Source organism: Vanessa tameamea, chromosome 5 (genome assembly GCF_037043105.1).
Source record: "Vanessa tameamea isolate UH-Manoa-2023 chromosome 5, ilVanTame1 primary haplotype, whole genome shotgun sequence".
NCBI lineage: Eukaryota > Metazoa > Arthropoda > Insecta > Lepidoptera > Nymphalidae > Vanessa > Vanessa tameamea.
Window position 1 is genome coordinate 8,060,809 of NC_087313.1, and position 24,349 is coordinate 8,085,157.

At 32.5% G+C, this 24,349-nt stretch overlaps 2 protein-coding genes across 8 annotated transcripts in view; one reads left to right on the forward strand and one right to left on the reverse strand.

Annotated features, from left to right (window-relative positions):
• Positions 1–332: 332 nt before the first annotated feature.
• On the reverse strand, positions 333–9,826 carry LOC113392250 (uncharacterized). The gene is made up of 10 exons (XM_026628573.2): positions 8,470–9,826; positions 6,512–6,722; positions 6,118–6,271; positions 5,860–6,020; positions 4,949–5,115; positions 4,180–4,320; positions 3,927–4,091; positions 3,296–3,518; positions 2,541–2,697; positions 333–2,448 (listed from the first exon to the last, which is right to left on the reverse strand). The coding sequence occupies exons 1-10, from the start codon at positions 9,283–9,285 to the stop codon at positions 579–581; spliced, it is 4,065 nt and encodes a 1,354-aa protein (XP_026484358.2). The 5' UTR covers positions 9,286–9,826; the 3' UTR covers positions 333–578.
• Positions 9,827–10,257: 431 nt separating this feature from the next.
• The window catches only part of LOC113392315 (uncharacterized), a 56,575-nt gene continuing 42,483 nt past the window's right edge, over positions 10,258–24,349 (forward strand). For 2 of the 7 annotated variants that reach the window (XM_026628679.2, XM_064220890.1), the window contains exon 1: positions 19,379–19,673. Coding sequence is in view for 1 of the 7 variants with exons in the window: in XM_026628682.2 (XP_026484467.1) it covers positions 12,904–12,974 (71 nt within the window). In the remaining 6 variants the exon portion in view is untranslated. The other 5 variants (XM_026628682.2, XM_026628678.2, XM_026628677.2 and 2 more) reach the window with 5 other exon arrangements.

Below are 24,349 nucleotides of genomic sequence, written 5' to 3' on the forward strand. Positions count from 1 at the left end.
ACAAATAACCATAGCCAGTATTATAACACTCATTATATATACATTGTTTTTAAATAAACATTTCATTCTTTAAAGATATTAAGGCGATATGAACAATACAACAAATAATATTTTCGTTGAGTTTCCAGATCAGAAATATTATTTCATTTTTAAAAACAATAATGGTTGTGTAATAATTGGCTATGTAGGTATCATATATTTCAGTTTGACTATTTTAAATTCTCTACTTCCAGCTAAGCACATGTTTATGCACCTAGCGCTGTAATTTAAAACAACAATATCTATCTTGAATGAAGTATTTACTAATTACTATTAGTAATTAGTAATTTACTAATATAATTAATCTGTATCTCTCATAAACTATGGGCTGCAAAATAATTTGAATGCATTTCTAGCTTCCTTACACTTATAACTAGCTAGATAATCTTATTTACAATTACTAACAATAATTGTTCAAAACTATAATTACATCACCCAAACTTTCTCCGTGAAGAAGTCTCAACAGGTATTGTGAAAGGGATCCTATCGAGAATTGAAAATTCGTTCGAGGGGTAAGACGGTGCAGACAATTGGGATCGTCAGTCCACGCGTGAAGTTTCATTAAAACCATCGTCTAGATAACTCTGTAGCACATGTGACTGATGTCCTATATGGGCACTTAACGATTCAAAGCTTATATTTTGCTCCACAAAATTGTTGTGTACTTGATTAGGCGGTTCTACTCTAAACTGACCTAAGGTCCATGGATCACTTACATCGTTATGTCTTCTTATAGCACTGTCAAAAGGTGATAATTCATTCCATGGCTGCGGTGGTGGCGTGTTCAACATTGTAGGTATGTTGTCGACGCGCGATTGTAGAGGAGATTGCGTTGGCTCCGCATTGAACGAAGATCCACCCCATACTAAGGACTCCATTGCAGATGTTGGATTGCTCATATGATTAAATCCCCATGAATTTGGTATTTCAGGCGGTGGGATATTTGGAGTAATTTCGGGTACTTTAGGCACTGAGCGGCCATACACGTCCTGTGTTCTTCCACTTAAATGGGGTCTTGACGTAAGACCGCCATCAGGACTGGGCAAATGGCAGTCTGGGCGCATCATAGGGCTGTACTTGCCCACTCCCGGACTCTTTTTGTTATAACTATTCTCCACACTGGGTCGTGGAGAATATGGGCTGTGATGTTGTTGTCGTGACATTGGACTGTATTGACCTGGCGTTTTATTAGGATTATTTCGAAGACTGTCACTTTTCATTCCAAGGCCAGCATCGGGACTGGTATGAGTTGAAGGATGAGGAGAAAATGGAGCGTGATGTTTAGTAGGCATTGGACTATAATTGCCAGTATTCCAAGCCCCAGTTTTTTGCATATCTGGTTTAACAATTTGACTTGTGTCTGGACTTGGTTGCGCAGAGTAAGGACTAGGCTGCGAAGAATATGGACTAGGCTGTGTAGAATAGGGACTGGGCTGTGTTGAATATGGACTTGGTTGAGCAGGACTCGGTTGAGCTGAATATGGACTTCTTTGAGAAGAAAATTGAGTTTCCTGTCTTGGCATGGGACTGTAGCTACCATAATTCCAAGTATTAGGATTTTTTATATCTTGTTGCTTTAATGATAACGTTTCTGGACTAGGTTTATTTTCTAGAGAAGTTGTTGGACTACACTGCTCTATTACTTTGCTATGTCTAATCTTGGTATGGCTTTCTAGCCTGTTAAGTGGACTTGCTTCAGACTTATGGGTTGGAGTACCTTTGAACTGACCTAAATTCCAAGAATGATTACTTTTTATTGATTCAGGTTGAACATCGGGACTACTAGGTATTTGACTATCGGGTTTTTGGACGGGACTAAAGTGTGGACTTCCCAAGTCAGTCTTAGAATCTGACCTAGGAGTACATGAAGAATCAGGCTTTGATTGAGCAAGAGGACTCGAAAGATTTGGAGTAGTTGAGCCTTTTGGAATTAGCGTATTTTCCATAACATTTTCTAAATTATTTTTTGTTTTTTCTAAAACTTTACCGCTGGAAGTAGACATTGTTTGGATTTCTGAAGAAATTCGTTTCTCAGATACCCTCGTACCAGGATCAGATATACTTTTTGGCTCTTGAAACACACACTGGGAAGACTTTTCTGGAGATTTAATATCTGATTTGCTACCAGAACTTTCAGGAATGTCATTATTTGCATCATCTTCAGGTTTAGAAACGGACACTTTCGATTTTTTCTTTTTGGATTCGTCACTTTTACTGTCTTTAAGTTTTGCTTTTTCTGGATCTAAGCTATCTTTGAGGTCCTGAAGTTCTTGTCCGGTATAAAGTCGTTTCATACCTCTTGGTAAAGCTCGACATGAACTGAGATTTAAAGATTCTATATGAGGACATTTCAGTAAAACTTTTTTCACAGCTTCGTAAGACACAGATGATCCACACAAGTTGAGTATTCTGAAATGAAAAAATAATAGTTAGGTAAACATTAGTTATATATCTTTGAAAATAAAAAAACCAGTAACGAAATAATAGTCTTCAAATAGTACCTTAGTTTGCTGTTTGGTGAATCTGCGAGCGCGGATACAGCATCGTGTAGTACTTTTGCAGCGGAGGCCCAAGATAAGTCCAACTCTAGAAGACTGTGCGACCACTTCTCGCAGATCAGTTCGAGGCACGCGTTTGTTTGACGCAAAACATTGCAACCTAACAGAACAAAAAGGATGTATATAATTTTACGTCTATCATTTTTGCATTATTATATTTCGGTATGTTTTGAACAAAATATTATATTGATAATTTTGATAGAATAGGTGACACTCATTAACAGTAGTGAGGATAATATAACGTGAAGTTTCCAACTCCGCAAAATCAAATAAACTTTCCTGGGGTAAGGTGTTCGATTCAATAGTAAAATTCTGCAGATATTTTAACTTTGCTCCTTGATAAATCAAAATTGTTAGTTAAAGAAACATTAATTAATAAGGCATCTTATTCAATACAAGATAAAATAGATGATAAAAAGCAGCTAGTACTTTTTGAAATCTAATTGCATTGTATTGATATAACTTTATTTTTCAAATGTTGGGAAACAGAAATTACTCCTGAGTCACTCGTTGGCTCTTCTCGTAAAAATCTGAGCCAGTGGTAGCTTTAAGTTTACAATTCTGTAAATTCAATAGTGCCCGTAAAAGCCTACTCGAATACAGCATATTTTGATTCGACTTAATATACAATAATTTCTCACTAAGTGAGGTATTCTAGAAGAATCTAAAACGTCTAGAGACAGAAAGTAGTGACTTACCTCCCAGGAAGAGGTGCTGCAGGTCCCAGGCGGGCACGCGCACGAGGCCGGAGTCCGTGAGGCGCTGCAGGCCGCGCAGGTCCAGCAGGCGCAGGCGCGTGGCGGCGCGCACCAGCCGCGCCAGCGCGTCGTCGCCCAGCCGGTACTCGCCCACCGCCGTGCGCTCCGCCGCCGCGCTGCTGGCGATGGACACCTCCTCCAGCTGCGACCAGCCCGCCTCCAGCTGCCGACGCCACACATGCCACATTTGAGCCGAGTAAACACGTCAATCCTAACCGATGATTCCCACCTCAGACCTGGGCGAGCTTCTTTGAATGTTCATATGCTATAATTTCTGTTTATGACTCGACTCGTACACCGCAGTGATATCAACACACGTCTCGAGTGTGGATGAAAAAAGAAGAGGAAGCCCCAGCCCAGCAGTGATACATTTCCAGGCTGTTACTTTACTTTAAGTTGTATAATCTTTGTAACTATATTAATGGATTATTAAATACCTGTATATGTATTAGTAGATGTATGCCATGAAATAAAGTACAATTTATTAATCTGAAATATTTTTTTTCTACTTTTGTTCAAGCAGTTGTTTGATTAATATATAAACGTCATCTTAATCTTAAGGAGGCTTTACCTGCTGTGAAGTTGTCGCAGAGGCGAGTACTAATTGAGCGTTGGCTGCTCTGAAGACTCTCATTTTAGGGCAACCTTTCTGTAAAGCTTCCAACGGAATGGGCGCCGGATGCGACGTAGCCAAAGCGCCTGATATATCCAGTACTTCCAGATTAGGACAATGGGTCTGTAAATCAAAACGTATACAATCATTATACTTTTATTCAAGGATACTTGAACATTTAAGTGCAGCTAAGAAATTGAATGTAACTTACAGCAACAGAAGAGAGTATCTGCGGTAATGCAGAGAACTTGTTATTTGCTAAAGTCAGGTGCGTAAGACGAACGCCAAAGTTCGTCGCAATACGAGCCATCGATGCCGCCGACAAACAGGTACTCGATCCTCCGGTTTCGGACTGTTGGCAATATTATAGTCTATGGTGAGGTGCTTTGACTTATTGACGTTACAATGCAATTAGAAGCTTCCTATTTATTAATCTGGCTACTAGCAATGAGTTATATCTCCCATCACCAAACATATATAATGTATATTATGTGATGGTGTTTATGTTCTGCTAATTATTGTCAATAAATAGCACACTATATATTATTTTACATAAGACTGTACGAACAAGTGCACTCTATTCCATCAATTTTCTTATTTTTAGTCACTAAACCAACAAGGCAGTTAATATATTACATTTATATACATACAAAATATAATTACATTTTATTTGGCCGTATGACCCTTTTTATAATCACGTTTCGAATAAATATATCTTATTTATTTTGTAAAAAAACATTAGCTAATGAAGTAGCAAACAGACACAATTAAAGAGTTATATGATATAAACAGTGTAGATATACAACATTGTCAAATTTGAAAAATTAACTATAAATAGTGTTATCTATATTATTTCCCTATTATAAAAACCCATTGTCCTGACTGACTATCAATGCACAAACAAAATTAATGGCGTTGGGCGAACAACTTTTATCGAAGTCGGGTTGGGCAGATACAAAATGTTTTTTTTATATATATACCGTTAGAGAGAGATCGAGGCGTTGCAAGTTGGGCAAACCCTGCACTAAGTCATAGAGTTGCTCGGGCGTGATGCGGCTCCAGCCTGCCACGCTAAGCTCCACCAGTCCTGGGCAGTAGTCCACTACGCACGCTAGCACCCAGGACACGTTGCACACTTTCCACTGAGCTGAAATAACATAATAAACTTGACTTCATTTATGTTATATAAAAATAATATAAAACTGATACTAAATCGACATTAGGATAAGTTTTCCAAATCATTGTATATTGCCGTGAAATATAGAGTACATCCCACAAGAAAAAGAAAATTGGCCATTTATGTTTTCAACATGCACTTGTGACAAAAGTTTCTGTAATTTTCTGTAATTATATCAAATAATTTAATTATTTTTGTTTTTTCAATCTCTCTGTTCTCTCAGCCTAAAATAAAATAAAAAAAGATGTTAACTTCAAAGTGATTATTTCAATCGGGTGGCTATTATGGCACAACTATTGAGAGTTTTTAATTATGCTTATATAATTAAAAAAAAAAATACTTTAGAATTACTTATTTAGACAGATTAATAACAGTTACTATTTTTTTTGCTATTATTATGCTATTCATAATATTTCAGATAATAAGGTCTCCATTTAAGTATCCAGCCAGAGCTATACCCAATTAAGAAATGTATGCTTATTGTACTTGACCTCAGCATGGTCTTGAGCAAGATTTCTTCATCATTAACTCAACTTTTTAAAAGTTGCATATAGTAAACGAATTTTATAAATACTTGTATTATCGTTATTTGATACGAAACTTAAAGAAAAAATGTTCCATTCTAATACAATAAAATTGCAGGACACTACTTTAAAAACATCTAAAAATAATAATATAAGACATGCCTATATAATTATATACCATTCTCCTTACCAATATTTAAACTCTGGCATTGTGTTAAGCGATTTTCAAGAAGCCAGACCAGTTTGTAGTCTGTTTTACATTTTTCAACAGTATGTTGCGAAAGGTCCACATTCTTCCAGAGTTCTGGCCTACAACTGACACTGTGCCATAATTGACATACTCTACCCAATCTGAAATAAGATAATGTAATATATATTTTTTATATTAAAAACAAATACAAAGAATATTCTATAAATACATCTTTTAATAAGTTGAGAGTTATCTTACCTAATGATAGTTGGTAGCGTGCCTTGCTGAACAACATATTCAAATATTTTTGCTAAAATCTCCTCAGGCATGGAATATGCCCATGGACTTTGAGGTCCATTTTCCTTACTAACTGTTGTGCTACTTCTATTTCTCTCAGTCTTTTGAGCTTTATCTGCAATAACATTGATATAAAAATATTTTTATAGTTTACTTTAAAGTGATTAATAACATTACATGACAAAATATCATAATATATTTTTTTCCATAAAATACAATGCTTTTTCAATTTATTAATAGGATTAATGAATCACAAAGATACCAGTAAGATTTTTGATATTAAAACTAATGTCAGTTTTTTCAGGTAAAAAAACCCATACAAACAATTCAAAGTTTCTAAGGGACCACAACATACCTATAGTTTTGGAGTTATTATTGTTAGATTTCTTAGCCTTAGGGCGGGGTTGCCTTGGTTTTATCGCAGCAACGCTCATAGCAGCCGCAGTGTCTCCCCTAGAAGGATCATATTCTTCACCAGAGCTAGCACTGGCGATTGGTGATGCTGCTCTCTTCTTTTTCGATTTTCTTTGCCCAATATCCGCTATGGAAGTTGGTGTAGGTGTTACCTGAAAAAATTTTTTTTTTTTTTAACTTGTTGTTATCAGTTATTTCGTAACACATATTATATAATTAATACTAATATAGTGATAAAAGTACTAGTAGTCCTAAATCAATTGATAATATTTTATTTATATTTGTTTCCCTTTTTAATTCAAAATTAAATTTTTAGGTAACTATGTCAAACCAACAATAACAATTACTTGTTATAGATATCATAATTATTGTATGATATAAATAGTGTTTAACAGTTCAATGTATTCATTCAAATATCACTACACTATTCAAAGTTTTTGACAATGATATTTTTTTAGAATAATAAATTTAGATATACTTCAGAAGAAGGACATCTGAAACAGATAAGTTATCCAAGAATCTTCTATATAGATTATTCATTTAATTAATGGTATAATCTATATGACATACATAAAATATAAGTTTTTTATTTTTTTTACATGCATAAAATAAATTGGAAAGTAGATATTTTGAAACCACTACTTTGCCTACCAAATAAAGTTTAAATAATCTGTTGATTAAATTCAATACACATTTGCAATTCTTTTATATTTACATTCTACTATTAATAGTTGAGTTATATTTCATAGCCTATTGAAACTTAACACATCATTAACAAGAATAATTGTGTTTGTACTGTAAAAACTCTTAAAGGTATTATAAAATCATAAGTGAAAGTAACATTGAGGATAAACAGAAATACAAAATAGTTAGACACTATTACTATTTTGTTTATTTTTTATATGAGAATAATGTACATTTATTTTATATAAAACAACAGTTGATGGAGACTTTTTATGAGTACATGCCCTTGACAAGTTTTTTGTAGATGTTGAGATTTTAAGTAATAATTTGTTGTATGGTTAAAATATTATTTTCTAGTTCATCAATGTTGATCTGACTTAGATTACTTCATATGTACATATCCTGCATCCCTCATAGAAATTATAAATTACAGTTATTTACCAATCAACCACACCGCACCAATACATAGAATAATCTCAGGAATTTCTGTGGGAGATTGTTTTAAGAGGATAGTATAGGTGTTCTATTCAAAAATTATTTTATGAGCCTTCTTGAATACTTAATATTTTGATTTCAAATGTAATTAATGAAAATTTTCACAAATTAGCTAATGACAATAGCGATTCTTAAGTTCCTCCTGAGAATTTCCATTGTATATTGTATAAACAAATAAACAACATAAAATATCTAGTGAAATCATTCAATTTAATTTCTTCTAAAGAAAAGTTCACTGCCCTTTATCTGTATAAGTGATTTATTAAAAATATAATTTGGTAACATGAATAGATCTACCACTTAGATGATATAAAAATAAATTAATTTAAAATATTTTCTCTTTCTCTCTTTATCTTTCTTTTTTTTTGTCAAATAGTTAGTAGCTAAACTATATAGGCTAATAATCGACCATAATCTTATATAGCTTACACCTGATTAAAAACAAGCACAAGGAACAGGGAACTTATTAGCAAAAATGCATTGTCATTAGCATTTTATGATTATTATATCTATATTATCAGTGGAACCTAAGGCTAGATTACTTCAATTTAAGTTTGTATTAATTTTGATGTCATAGTGTACTGTGAAACACAGTTACACTATAAAACTTACAAGAGAATGCTCCTTTTTGACATATTACATCAGATTTATTACTATATTCTTCAGGGTTTTCCAATACGTAATATGTAGTTGTAAATTCTTATAAAAGAAAACACTTACCATTTCTTGAACACTTGTCCTTCTAATCTTAATCTTTATTTTAGTTTTTGTATCCACTATCTGACTTCGATATGTGGGTGTACAATCAGACTTCTTAGATTTCTTTTTGCTACGGGAACTACAGAGCCCCAACATGGAACGAGGTTTACCACTACAAGGTATTACTATATGAGTCCTTTGTTCCTTTGAAGATTCCTTTGACTTACTCTTTTTTGTTGATAATTGACTAAGTTCATGACTGTAAGGTTTGCCACTCTGTCGTGGCAAATTAATTAACGGTAACTTTACACTACGCTTTAGCACTTCATCATCTGAACTTTCACTTTCTTCTTCTTCTTCCTCTTCATCCTCGGCTTCTTCATCTCCCTGGCACTCACTACTACTTACTAAGTTTAAGTTTTTACCACCTTTCACCATAGACACTAAACTATTAGAGGTGTGCGTCCTTTTATGAGAATTATGAGAACTTTTTTTCCTTTTTCTCTCTTTAGGAAGACATCCATTAAGAGTTGAATGATCTGTATGGCGTCTGGAGTGCTGCTTATGTTTTCTGTGGCGAGGCCGTGTCGGGGACGGCAGTGCTCCGTTGACGACCTGCATCCTTTGATGAGCAATATCGTCGATGCTCTGTTCAAAATCTGTCTCTAATTTAACACAAGAAACGCTTTCTAGCTCATCTTGTGCCGTATCTGAGTCAGAGTCGGAACCTATTTTAGGTAGATGAATATCGGGAAACAGGTCCTTGCGGACAGAGAGCCTCATAGCGGGCTCAGCAGCATCATAGCCGCCGTTTACGGGACTCGAACGGCCCGACATACCGCCCGCCTCCCGCAGCCCTCACGTACCACTTCTACAATCCGCTCACCGTCACCTGTCCGTCGTGAAGTAAACAATCGGTTTGACACATCACATTTTCACTTTTGATGCTGAGACACTCACTAACTATTAAACGATAGTACTATTACGTTTGATTGTCGATAATCGATGTACCGACCTGCATCATATTTTTTAACAAGCACTTTTAAAGACAATTTAAAGCATCTTTTTTTCTTTACATATTCGCATTTTAGGTCATCCATGTTCATGTAACGTTGTGATTGCGAAAAACAAAGTACAGATCATTTTCGCGGACACTAACACTTTTATCTTAAATAAAGACAGATTGATTACACCAATTCTCAGACCACGTACTGATTATTAATTATTTTTGTCGACTGCGAGTTGATGAAAACTGTTGACCTTGTTAAAAGCTTATTAGGTTTCAAATTTTAGTCAACAGATGCAGACATTGTCACAAAGGTTGTTCTTTGGTTGTTCGTCGCAAGCACGCAATATACTTGTCGGGTAGTCATTGTTATTTTAAAAATAATTTTTTATAGTACTAAATAGCTATAAGAAAATTGAATTCAATACTATTTTTAAATCAAAATAAACTCAGTAAACTTGAAAAATATATGCGTGCCAATTTCGTAATAAAAAATAGTAAATTAAAGTTTGACTTCATTACAAGCATAACATTAATGTCAAAGGAATTGTCAAAATCAACGTAGTAAACTTTTCTATTTGGTAATTCCATAAACAATATTCGCACCAATCAGCGGACATCCAAACTCTTTTCCATGGCTTCTGATTGGGCTAAATACTAAACTATTTCTATGGTACCTATCAAAAATCTGAAACATTGAGAAAATTACCAAATTGCGCACTAAGCACATCTGGTTGGGTATGAATGTACGGATATGGATTGAAGAGTTTCTTTAAAAAGTTCATAGATGGCAGTAGTTGTATGATTTACAGAAATTCAATACAGAAATTGGAACATGACTATATTTTTTGTTGTTTCTCTCTATTCCTGTCTCATGAAACGTTAAGATTTATTTATATTTTGTCTTTCGAGTAATCTCTTTTATTTAAGAGAATGTCTTTGCACTATAACAATAGCATTATTACATTTAAGTCTCTGACCTCTTGAATAATATTGTAATGTGTGCTATCTATGACGTGTGTGTTGTATGTACTGTGATAATGATAACCTACACGGTCTTTCTGTAGCTAGTATATAAACGGGTGAGTCATATTTAAATTTATTTGCTGTATCGATGATCTCATAATACTGTAGGTATAGTACAATATTCTGTTGTGAACATCATTGCGATTGCCATTTGCTATGATTAGTGAGACAGAGATTTCGTTAATATCGTAGTGCGTAGTAAATGGCATATATATATTTAAATCTTAAATTAGTACACGCTTAAGATTTTCATATACATATTTAGTAAAATTTAAAAATACCGACATAAAATGATTCAATAAATGGCCTGTACTAAATACTACTATTTATTAAAATATAAACGTCAGTGCAAAGATTTAACAGAATATAAATGTATTTTAAATACCCATTATTATGCCAAGTGCCTTTGTTATAAAAGTTTAATGTAAGCACCGAATTATCAATTAGGTACTTCTTAATAGAAGATTGAATCAATATTATTATTTTAACAAACATTTAAATTGAGATGAAATCAAATCGATTTTATTTCATATAATTTTGTTCGTTTACTTAGCAGGAACTAGGGTATTACAGTATAGTCCTATTTCCTTAAATTTTTTATTTATAATGTTAAAATGTCCTAAATACTATCCATAAATTTGTAGGTTAGGTGTATGAAATGGACAGAGTAGGTATAGATTTTTTTTGAAGCATATATTGCTTAAATAAAAAATATAATAAAAAATATTTACTTAAAGGCACCATATATTTAATATAAATTATTTTACTGTATATAATCGCCTCACTAGAATATAATATCGAATTACAAACATATAACAAAATTGCCTAAAAATATTTTCTTTAATATTATATTTATTATTATATAATATGAATTTAAAAATACATCTTTATAATTATTATGTTTTAAATTTAATAAAATCGATTTTTTTTTGTGTATAATTTAATGACTTTTTGGCATTATTACTATTATTACTATGTTTATTTGATTTATTCTGTAGTAGTTTATTATAACTTAATGTATTTTATAATATTTTTCTTTTTATTATATATAAAAAAATGATCTTATTACTTTATTAATCTGTAGAATTATGATATTTAATCACCAATATTTATTTAAAAAAAAAAGAAAATATTTTTACTATTTATTCATTGTATAACTTATGTCCGTAAAATCAAATGTCTGTAAAAGAATATCAGACAAACAAAAAATATTTACTGGAATTATTGTCGCCAGGAGTAAAATTTCTGATCTATTAGTTGGATAAAACTGTTTAAAAATAAAAAAATAAAATTAAGAAACAATTATGTAGTGTAAAAACATGTCCTGAAACATTGTTATTTTTTAATATTTACAATTAAACTATAATTAAGATAGTTACCACACGTGCTTTAAAAAAACCGGACACGGCCGAGCATTGCCAAAAATATGTTTAAAATTAGAAGCAAAAACGAATACTTAAGTAGTAATAATTATAAAAATATTTAAAATCAATTAAAACACGAAAAAAACTGACACATTAAAATGTTGTTAAGTTTGTAAAATGTATTTCGTTAAGTTTTTAAATAATAACAAACACGCTTCGCTATTTTCATTTTGTAATTACTCAAAATTGCGTCGAATTTCCCAAAGAGGATTTAAATCGGTTGATTTAATGAATTTTATAATAAAAAGCTGGTACAAATGCGTCAGGTAAATAAAGATTCTATCAAACAAGTCATATTCGGTGAAATTTAATTTTATAATTGAACTGACCTTTTGTTTTTAAAAAAGAACACTGATAAAGTCGTTCTCCTACGAGAGGCTCTAAAGCTTAATTAATTCAAGTGGTTTTTTTTTCCTCTAAAATCTGAGCATGTATACAAAGAACAGTAAGCGGTTTTACGAATAACAGTATATACATATATACAACAGTATAACAGTACATACAGTACATACAGCATTGATAAAAATAATCAAAAAATGATTTTTAAGGTCAATGAAATTTAAGTTAACGTTGTGTCAAATTATATGTAATTTTCAATACAAATAATTACAACTAAATATGATATGAATCGTAGTTAATATTCTGGCTCTCTAATTCTAATTAATTGTATATATAGTAATTCGAATAAACAATTAAATACTAAAGGATAATTCTAGTAAATTTAAAACAATTTGTGCTACACCTAAATCGACGCTTCTAAAGCAATTTCCTTGTTACAGGTACAAACGGGTTTCTTCGTTCTAATGACAGAAAACCACAAGTCTGTGCGATTGCAATCCATAGGTGTTGAAAACTGACATTTTATACGAATATCGAGTTCTTAGATCAGGTATCGAACGGTCGCAGGGTTGTTTATAATGTAATGTATGTGCGTGTGAGTGTGGTAGTGGAGGTGCGGTGGTGGTGATCAGTCAGTGATGCACGCGGTGATGCAGAGGCATGGTGGACGCGGCTGCGGAGCGCCGGGCCGCCGCCGCCACGGGCTACGAAGCTACCTCCAGCCTCACCAAGTGAGTCTTCTAATCAAATTATTGACTTACTAAATTGATAATACATAAAAATAGGCCGGGGACTTTAGTTTTTATTTTCTCGGAGCTTTACTGCATGTGATAATTTCATAAAATAAGTAAGTTCTAATTAAATAATTAGCTAATTAAATAAGTAGTTAAACCGAAAAAAAATCCAACTACTTATCTATAATATAATAAATGAAAAAATGTGCATAAATAAATTACTGCGATTAAAGCGATTTTCATTATAATAAATAAATAAAAAAATAGTTAAAGTTTCTTTTTATTTAAATACTGACTCTAAAACGAATAGTTTCGATCGCGTTAAGTTAAAAAGAAAAAGGTTAAAGTTGAAAATTGTACAGTACAGAACCACTTAAAATCATAATTTCGACACATTATAAATACATGCATTAACGAATGTTTTCGCTAATTTTCGTGTTTCTGTGACTTATAGTTTATTAATTTTGCCTTTGAAATATTTAAGTACTAGATGGTAAATTCTCATCTATTACCGTAAATTATAATTTACGGCCTTAATTATTATCTATAGCCGTTGTTTGCCGATTTTTACTTTAACGTTGATTTTTCTTTTCTGTCATAGTTAAATTGACATTTTGAAAGGAGAAGACAGTAAGTATGTTTAATCGCCCATGCACTTTAATACTTTATTTAAAGTAACTTATTACCTACACATCAACTTTGGAACATCGTCAAATCGTTTAAAATTCGTAATTTTGTTGTTACATAACATGTGATATGATTTACAATTTATTGCGTAAATAGTATGTAATTAATTGTGTTTAAATTAAATTATGTCACGCGTAAAATATAACGCGAATACCAGCCGAAATAGTATTCAAGTGATATTTATTATACGTTTGTATGTCGATTCGTAACACTCTTCCTCATGAATCGGTGGAGAAGTTTCTGGAAGAGTAAGAGCAATAACACAAATCCATGTTTTACATAATATTGTGATGGATATGCTTCAAGAGTCAATAACAGTTCAATTAGGTACCATCATGTTTTTGGGATAAAAACCAGCCGAAATGTATTATATTCGCGGTAATACACAGCAATAAGACAGTGTGTAGTGCGTAAACGCGATTTAATCTTTGTTCCATTCCTCTAGTCGTGTCTTTAACTATATCATCATAACTTCTGTAGAGCAATTGTTTGATTACATGTAAACCGAGCCGGGCACGCAATATGAGTTCGTTAATGAGAGTACCGATACGTCTCGTCACGGCTGTGTGTTATCAGGGCCGTGGGCGACGGTGTGCTGTACGTACACGATTTAAACGTGTGTGCGCCAATAGTAGCGCTTCCAGGAAACACGGACGGATTTCTCGGAACCGATTGAATGTCGCACGCGTTTTCAGCAATGAATGGTCTTGCAAGACGCTTTCGTGAACGCTGAATATTGTAAAACATACTGAAATACAAACTGTTTACAGATTCGCTATCTTATCTGGGCCTAGCGCTATATGTATTATTTGTCTTCGTTTTAGTTACAGCAACGATAAAGTATTCCCATTTGAAATTGTTGAAAACGAATATTTTACTAGGAATATTATGCTTTATCAAAAATATGAAATAGAATAGAATCACATACATATTGATATTTAAATTGATAGTTAAAACAACAATGAATATTATTATTTATCGGATAAAGTATATACCTACCTAACTATAGTCATTTGACATCGGCATCGTCGGAGTTGTTTAAATCAAGTTTTTGTCATCGACAAATATGGACTTCCGGAAAGTAGCATCTGGTGTGAGCTGTCAGGAGTCAAGGTCGATAACATTTTATCGTGAGTGATCGTTTTGACGTTTCGATTCGCTTTTTGCGCCTTTAATTAATTACCAATCATTGAAAAAAACAAACGAATGAATGATAAATAACTAATAAAAGGCCAAAATGGTTTTAATCAACACATTAGCTTCACGACTACCATTGTTATTAGCGCATGTTAAACTAAATATTCCGGATAGCTAATTTTGCTTTGTGCAAAAACAAATAAAAAAATAAATCATTGATAATTACGTTATTCTGATAGTGTGTGATACGATTTGATCTTGGGAATTTATTTGTTAATTTATGGAAAAAACAGCCGAACACGAACGTCTCGCTACAGCTCTATAAAGACTTCCTTTCATTCCGTTAAGAAGTTGCTGCAATAAAGTTCATCCTCGTGATGTTTCCTTCAATGTCTTTAATTTTTTTTAAATCACTCACATGCTTAAGGGTTTCTACAACGTAACATTCAAAAAGTATTAATAACACTACTACGATTTAATACATTTCTTGGATAGACCAAAACTGGTTCAACATATCTTGTAACTTGTAAAGTTAATGTTTAGGATGTGATAATAATTATTCGATAATTTAGTTATTAATAGGAGTCCAGTGTGCGTCTCTCAAAGTAAAACTTGCTCACTACTAGTTTTACTGCCGTCTAATAACGGTGCTGTGCATTCCTGTGTTTCGGTATGAAGAGTAATTGGCAATGCAATGAACAGCACCTTACATATATGTATATAACAATGCCAAGATCTTATATTATCGATTTGTTCATTAACATTCCTACTATTAATATAAAAGTATTCTAAAACGTAATAGGTACTTAAACATTTGAAGTTGGAGAATTAAATACAACTTTTTTCTTTTTTTTTATGATATAGGTAGACGGACGATCAAATGGTCAGGTGGCCCCTGATGGTAAGTGTTGAACACCGCCCTAAGACAATGGCGTTGTAAGATATTAATTATTCCTTGCATCGCCAATGTGCGACCAACCTTGGAAACTAAGATGTTATGTCCCTTGTGAATGTAGTCACACTGCCTTACTTACCCTTTAACCTGGAACACAAAAATACTTAGTACTGCTGTTTGGCGGTAGAATATCTGATGAATGAGTGCTACCTATCCAGACGGGCTACTGCGCAATGCCCTACTACCATGTAAAATAAAGATAATTTATCATCTATTTATGTGTTAATTTTTAGTTAAAAATACTTCTATTTAAATGCTACCCTAGTTTTAAGAAGCAATCACCTCGTGATCACGGTAGATGCATTTTTGATGAAGCGTCAAGGAAAATAGTTATTGAAATAGATGCCAATCAATACCATAGTTATAGAAAAATAATCGCCTTGAAAGTGTATAGTGACAATATATTTTGAGGGAGAGAGAGACTACAGAAAAGGATATTATTTAAATTAATATACAATTTGTGCAACTGAATTTTTTTTAGTTAAGCTATTTATCAATGGATGCTCGACATGTTGGCGACGAGTTTTTTTCGTCCGCTTTATGGTAATACGAACCGTAATATTTCAATAATTATTAAAATCATAAACACCAACAATTTATTAGTAAAATATACAATTTAATGGGATATATATATGTAAAGGCTGCTAACTTAACTAACTTTTTAAAAATGTACACTGGATTGTGCTCATATTAAGACATCTTAACCACAAAACTTCATAAAGTATATGCCTGTAAACTTAACACTGCTGGGCTAAGGCCTCCTGCTCTCCTCTACTTTGAGAAGGTTTAGAGCTTATTTCACTACACTGATCCAATTCAGGTTGGTGGATACACACATGGCATAATTTTTAATAAAATTAGACACATAGTTTCCCCACGATCTCATTTACCGCCGAGCATGAGATGCATTATAAACGGAAATTTTGTATATGAAAATTCAACGATGCTTGCTTGGGATTGAACACGCAACCATCGGTCTAGATGCAACCGTTCTAACAAATTGGCCATCTCGGCTCAGAAAAACCCCATAGCGCGGCTCCGAATGATATTTGTCAAATTTCATTTATAGTCAAGTCGTCTTAGGCAAAATTAGGTAAGTACCAATTTCAGAATTCGAGATATTCGGCTATAAACTTTTATTTTGACACCCTAAAACCTAGAAATATGTACGCGAAAAAAGGTGTACGCGGCAGCCCTTAACAAAAGGCAAAACATCGATTTTGTGACCTTCGTTTATAGCCGGGTATCTCGAATTCCGAGGTGAATCTACTAAGATGACTGGACTATTATGTCAATTGTCAACTAGTGTTCATCCAGTGGTCGAAATTCGATCGTAATAATTTGAACTGCTCGAAACGCTGTGTACGTGAAGGATTATAATAAATATGTTATGATAAAAGCTCTTCAATAGCTACCAACCAAAAAAAATATTTATGGATTGATTTTATTATTATTCTACCAGGGAATTGAAGATCGAAGATTCATAGTCAAAGATCTCAACTGAAAATCTCTTATGTATTTTGCCTGTTGACTTTTTTTTGGTGGTTTGGGTAAGAATTTATGATGATGTACAAAAATAAAAATCACATTTAAAACTAAATTTATTTTACGATTATTATTTGAACACCGGCACCGGTGGGATAAGGTGGCACTTTACCTCCCTGAGTTTCTAGATTTGAGTTAGGTATGCTCATCAGTCATCAGAAATGTGAAAGGTTCTTAGAAATATTTCTTAATTTTTTCATGATGTACCTGTTAACAAATGTTAACAAAACATCAAAATCCATTCATTTTTATTCAGAGTAAGTTAAGTTTTTACAAGTAATTTTAAATTAAGTTTTTTAACGTAAAGCTTCCTCTGCTTGTATGTATGGAATGTATTTCAAAAAGAACTGGCAGGAAGCTTAGCTAACACGAAATTTATACACATTGCTAATACATTTTATTTACACAAAACACAACAAAAATAATTTTAATAGCTTTGGTTTTATTTAAATTAGCTGACACCTGTTATTAAAACAATATATATAAATATAATAAACTATTAAATTTGTGGAAAAAAAAGTTTGAAAATAGTAAATATTACAGTTACTAAGAAAATACAGAACTAGCTCAGCGTTCCGAGACAACAGTGCGTTCCCTTGTTGAATAATTTTGCGTAGTTTTTTGCATACATATTTATTAAGTACGGTATTAAATAGGTTTTGTGCCAATGTTCAAGGCTAAGTATAAACTAAAAAGTGTCGGATATGCAAGTGGATGGTTGTCAAACATCTGACTACGAAGGCTGTCCGCTTCGGGCCGACTCCGCTCGCTAATTTTGTCGGTGACGGTGTAAGGGGCCTGTGGTGGGGCGGGGACTATTTTCGTCTGGCGGCCACGTTTGGAAAATGCGCGGTGACGTCACGATCCTCCACGGCGATGCCATCATCGGGCGCTCGCGACTCGCACAGACCGACTTGCCAAAATATCGCAGCGAGCTCCCCGCAATCAACTTTATTTTGGTCATTGTTCCAAGTCGAAAACTTGCCTCACGCGATGTATTGAACGTCTTGGACGATGAACGCGCATTATCTTTCTGTATCTTGAAGCGGGATTTATAATATTATAATATATTATTTTATCAGAGCAAGTCGTTTAAATGATCTATTAGATAGTTTTGTATTGGATAATTAATATAAAATCATAACATAAAAAAGCTTCCTACTCTTTGAGGTCTCAAAACTAGACCAATTTGATTAAAGGACACGTAGTTAAAATAAACATTATACATACAAATGTGATTAACATAAATCTTTCAAAAAATCTCCGTGTATTTTTTATCATAACACTTTAGGGATTTTTTTAGTGATAAAATATAAAATATAAATCGTAATTGAACATTTACAAAATATGGAAACGCTAAAAATAAAAAAACATTTATATAATGAAAAATTAACTTTCATTTTATAAAAAATATACGGAACTATGCTTTATTCTATTTAATAAATAAATTATTTAAAATAAAAGCATGTAACTATGTATAGTGTAAACACGATTAAATTTTTTCTTGTGGCATTATGTAAGAATTAAAAAGTTATTTTTAGATATTTAATCGTTTAAAACGTGGAGGTGCGTTAAGACCTTTCCTATCACCGTAAGGTCTTTGACATTTATTGGAATAAACCTGCGACTTAATAATAATACTAATTTAAAACTATGCTATGCTATGCTGAACCTCCTCCGAATTGTACGTGACTGGCGTTATGTAGCTACCTTTGCGTCTCTCTTATATTAATACAGGTTTGTATAAATGCTTCGAAATATATTATTATGTTCTCAAAGTAAAACCGAGATCAGTTGTAAATATATCATGAACTGTCCTCCTACACGATACTTTAATTTGTACGCGTTTGTTTACCCGTCATATGTACATCTGTGTACTTACGAGTGAAACGAGAAGGTATATTATGTACCTGTTATCAGTGTCAAGCCAATATTGTGCGCCTCGTACCAAGTTGACTTGTCGTGAATAAGTTCACAATTTCTGTAAGTAAACTCAGCTTAGAACGAACGATAATGTAGCGTTTCTCTGTTTCGTCAGAGATGTCGAGGTAGGAGGTATAGGGTCGAGCACGCGCTATCGTTCGTCAGTCATCAGTGCTGCGCGACCGCCGCCGCAGCGTGGTACAGTCCGCCTAACAGTAATAATAGAAATGCTAATTTAACAATCACGTCCGTTTATTTACAGTGACGTTGTGTGAACTATACGATCATGGTGTTAGCAATGGAAGGTTGCCACTAAATTGTAAACAGGTGACTAAAATTCAAGTTATACCGATATCGCGTGGTTGGCGTGGACCCTTTGCGTCTTCTCCGAACGTTATCGAGTATCGAGGAGGGATATGTAAATCGTAAAATCGTGTCGTGCTATATATGTAATTGACATTTTAAGGACGTAATGTAAGTTTACATGTATAATAGTCAACGGCTATTTCCTATAAAATTCCTGTTCTTATTAAATCATTTCAACTTGTTTGATTCCTATAAGGTTAAATTACATTTATTATATTATTCATAGTCTAGTTTCCTTTACATTCCTTCGTAATCGTGTCGTTATTGTATCGAAAACATAATTAAAATATTTTGAATTTATCGTTATAATTTAGAATTGAAACGATTCTGATTCTAAGTTAAGCCTTTGGTTGTTACGTTCTACAATTTTTCATCATACGTTTATCACGTTCGTGTTATTCAGAGATTGATTAGAGAGAGAAGATGAATTAATAGTATCCGCTGTGAGTTACGTTACCTGGCAACTAAGCAAAAATTTTCCGACGACAGCGAAATAAATATTACATAAAGTATACTTTGAGGATTCTAGCATTTCTAAGGTTCAAGTACGGTCATGCCCGTCTGTCTTTTGGTTACATTGTTTCTAAAGTTTTAATATTTGATAACTATGTATTTGCTTCCGATTAACTGCTCAACTAATATACCTATATAGATACAGCATAAAATGATCATGTAATAATTTTACGATAGAAATTGTTTTTTTAGAGATTACAGCGGTTATGCTAATGTTGAAAGATACTTCAAGGTTGTTTGCTGTATCGCCCTCCAGTATTTATTTTAACTGGTTTGCTTGAAAACTGAACCAAAGGTATATCAAACGTAAAAACTGACGATAAAATTGAATACAATAGGATTATTGATATCTTATTGTGTACATATACCGTGGAGTTGTACTTATATAAAATAAATACGACATATAAATGAATTTGTTTTGTGTGATATGTGACTAAAGTATTACATGTTACCATCAGTATATCCGCAAACAAATCAAAATCTTCTCTTAGGTTATTACCATGTTATACTGAATCGTTATCTAGCATTATATTAAAAGGAAAGCTACCGCCGGATCGGAATGAAAATTCTAACAGAAATAACCAAACAGAAACCTAATAATACCTTTTTATCAATTATTTACATAAAGACAATGAGAGTATACACAAACTAGCTATAATTACTACTTTTGTACTTATTCTTAGAGAGAGGTCTGTTTTGAAAAGGACTACGAACACTCGGCAACATTATTTTATGATTTTTATTCATTTATTTTTATAAAAAACTTTTACATACCCACATATCAATATACAAATATACACAATATTTTTTAAATTAGATAAATATGTCAGAGAACTAAAATATTTCCTTCAGATGAATTTATATCTTAGTATTATGTTTATTTTATATCAATTCCAGTCTACGAGGTTTAATTTTAAATGATGTTATTAATATAATATGTTTATAAAATGTGTTTAATAATTTAGTTTTAAAATTTACTAAATCCGACGAGGTCAAATGATATAACCCAATGGATTTTATGAGCCTGTAACATGAAAGAGAGTTATTCATTTCGTAAAAATAACATAAACAGCAATTCTTTTATTAACTAAGTTTTTGATAAAGTTCCAGATCGCTCATTAAGATATCACGACACCGTAAAGTATCTAATCCAATATAAATATTAGGTAATTTCGAGAGAGTAAAATCAAATGAATGATACCTTTTAATTAAAACTACCAGGATGTCAACAAGACGAATGTCACATTCTTAACTTGTGTGGTTAACATAAGACATTTGTTATTGTGGGAATTTAATCTGATACAATAAATTCTTAGTTATTTCCGGGGTCGATGAGAGGGCAGTAGGTAACATTAATTCTGAATTCTAAATTATTATCTTTTTTTTTTCTATATGTAATAGATTTTTGTTAAGATATTGACATTGGTTTATTTTTTAATTTTAATAGTAATATTTTTAAATTATTTAAAGCGAGTAGGTATATATATACGATAAGAATATATAAGTGAGTGTGTACACTACGATTTATTTGGTTTTTCCCTATACGATATTTGATAGATATCATATGATAAATATAGATATTATACTATGTATAGTATATTTCTTTCGAGATGTAGCTGATGATGTCATTGTAGGCACGAATAGGCAGAACATTAATAAGGTCTTATTTGGTGAACATTGGCAATAATACTACAACTAATATCATGATATGACAAAACTTTACTTTATAAGTTAAGTTTATTGAAGTATATTTTCATCTTTCATCATAGTCATCATAGATATCAAAAGATATTTAAATAAGTTCTATAAAAACGTGAGGTTCATGAGTTCACACAAAATATACAATAGTAAACGACTATTACCATCATGTCTTCAACAGGATACGTATATCTAGCGAGCACACTGGTGCCAGGATGTCTTGAACTCGTTCGAGATGAGAGTACAATCGATACGTCTAAACCGTTGGCCTCTATCTATTATTCACTAACGGACATTTGAGTTCTCGCATCTTTTGTGAATAGGTCTCAAATTATCACATACCTTGAGATGCGTACTTTCAAACTTGCTCGGGTTATTTAGTCAACGGTTTTTATACAGCGATGATCTTATGTTAGTTGCATGACCAGTCGAAGTTACCGTTAGCAATTGTTTTTTTTTGTCGTGGACTTGTTACTTTGCAACAGTTAAAAAACTTTCTAAGTATCGACGAAATTTTTAAAAATGTTTTTTTTTTTTTTTTTTATTTTAGGCCTGATTCTCAAAATAAATAAAAACCTTGTGCCAAATATTATACTGCCAACGATATGACTATGCTGGGTTAAATATGCGTCACTCCTAAATTAAAACGAAAATGTATATATTAGGTCCTCACCATTAACATCTAAATTAAATTTCCAAACTATTTCAAGATTTATAAATCCTATATTTTATTTGAACGCATCTTAAGAAACCATCACACTGTAATTGTCACTTCTCCTTATAATAATAATAAATAATAAATGAATGAATCCTTGATACGCTAATCTGAACCGCACATATTTTATTGCTCGACTCTCGATTTAACGTACCTACATATATAAATTAATTTGCACTTAGATTTTCTTAATTCAAATTTTCAATATGCCGATCGAAACAAAGATATGTTTGTTATGTAAGCACATGGATGCACGACTTCGATCACCATATCCTCGTTCACGACCTTTAACTAATCGCAAGATGCGGCTGGATCTAGATAAACGTTCCGAGAAAATATTGATAATTTTTTTTTTCCATAGTTTTGCATATAGAGTCTGTGAGATGTGACATGTGACATGTCATTTCATTTGTCTTATTCTTTACTTCCTGTGATTCGCGGCTGTATCTGCGTTAATTTTGTTTTAAAATAGGGAGTACCTAATAACGATTTCTAAACATAACAATATTAACGCAAGCAAAACATTTTTTGTTATTATAATTGACTACTTACATAAATGTATCCAAAAAGTTATAAACAAAAATATGCCTTACACTTTGTAAAACTCCATGTAAATATTACTATCATTATTGGCGGTATTATTTACACATTATTACATCTGTCAGATTTTACAATTTGGCCTTTACAATTTTTTTTATATAGTAAATCCAAATTTTTCTTGTTTTGATTACGACATATTAAAATATATACATGACTTCAGTGTTAAGATTTATCAGTGGTTTAATGTTTATATTATATACATTCAGTGGTGAAACTGGGACCCTCCGCCCACGGACGCGTCGGCCACCGACACCGCGGAGCATCCGCCGCTCTGTGATTGATAAATCAGTTTAATATCATTGTCGTGAGAAATATAGGACACTCCTCTTTTCGCCACTGTTTCGCCACAATTTACCCCTGTTTCGTTCGATATACTATTAAAATCGTTAAACTATAAAATTCGGCAGCTTATAGTGGTTTTTCATTAAAATAGATACGCAGTTTATCGTACTTCAAAAATGTTCGTGCAATTAAAAAAATATACGGTCTGCGCTAACTTTGTATTATATATATGCTTCTCATATTAGTAAACTATCCCGCTCCTTATGGTCGTAGTGAAAACATGTAGTCTTGCTCAATAAACGGGCTTTTTAACTCAAAAGTAATTATTTAAATTTGGTAGTTTTTGTGATTATAGCGTACAATCTATCTAAAATATGATTATAAATATAAGGTTAAAATTATATATTTTGTTAACTCGCTAGTTGCTACTAATGATACTATTAAGAACCATTTATGTGACTTCTCCATGTGTGATGTCACTAAGTAAGAAATAGGCCGTGTACAGAAGCGGTCGTTATATTATTAAAGGAAACCAATTAGGACAATTATGAGTTAACTGACATGAAATCGAGTAACTGGTAGGCATAATTACAGATGTACTGTGGGCGATATTCGTCCTTGATCTCTTGGTACCGGTTTCTAAGCTGCGTTTAGTTGTGCTCATTAAATAACTGCTAATATTATGGTACTGATCACCAGCAACGATTATCAGGTTGTTATAATTATTTATTGAATGTTAAATGTTTATATCTGTAAGTGATATAAATAATAACAGTTTTTAATTTTAATGCAGAACGGGTTTCAATACTATAATGTATCGAGATTTCAAGCTAGTGGACTGCTAGTAAAAATACATGTTTTAAATGAAATCATAAATTATTTATTTATAACGATTGCGATATAAAAATAAACTGTAATCGTTCTCTTCGTTATTGCTGATAATAAAACTGA

Bases quoted from the DNA above. Each gene is read 5' to 3' on its own strand.
- LOC113392250 (XM_026628573.2), bottom strand. From the start codon at position 9,285: ATGTCGGGCCGTTCGAGTCCCGTAAACGGCGGCTATGATGCTGCTGAG. The intron at 6,723-8,469 runs GTAAGTGTTTTC...AAATTTTTTCAG, and splicing joins GGACAAGTGTTCAAGAAATG to GTAACACCTACACCAACTTC. The intron at 6,272-6,511 runs GTATGTTGTGGT...ATGTTATTGCAG, and splicing joins TAATAACTCCAAAACTATAG to ATAAAGCTCAAAAGACTGAG.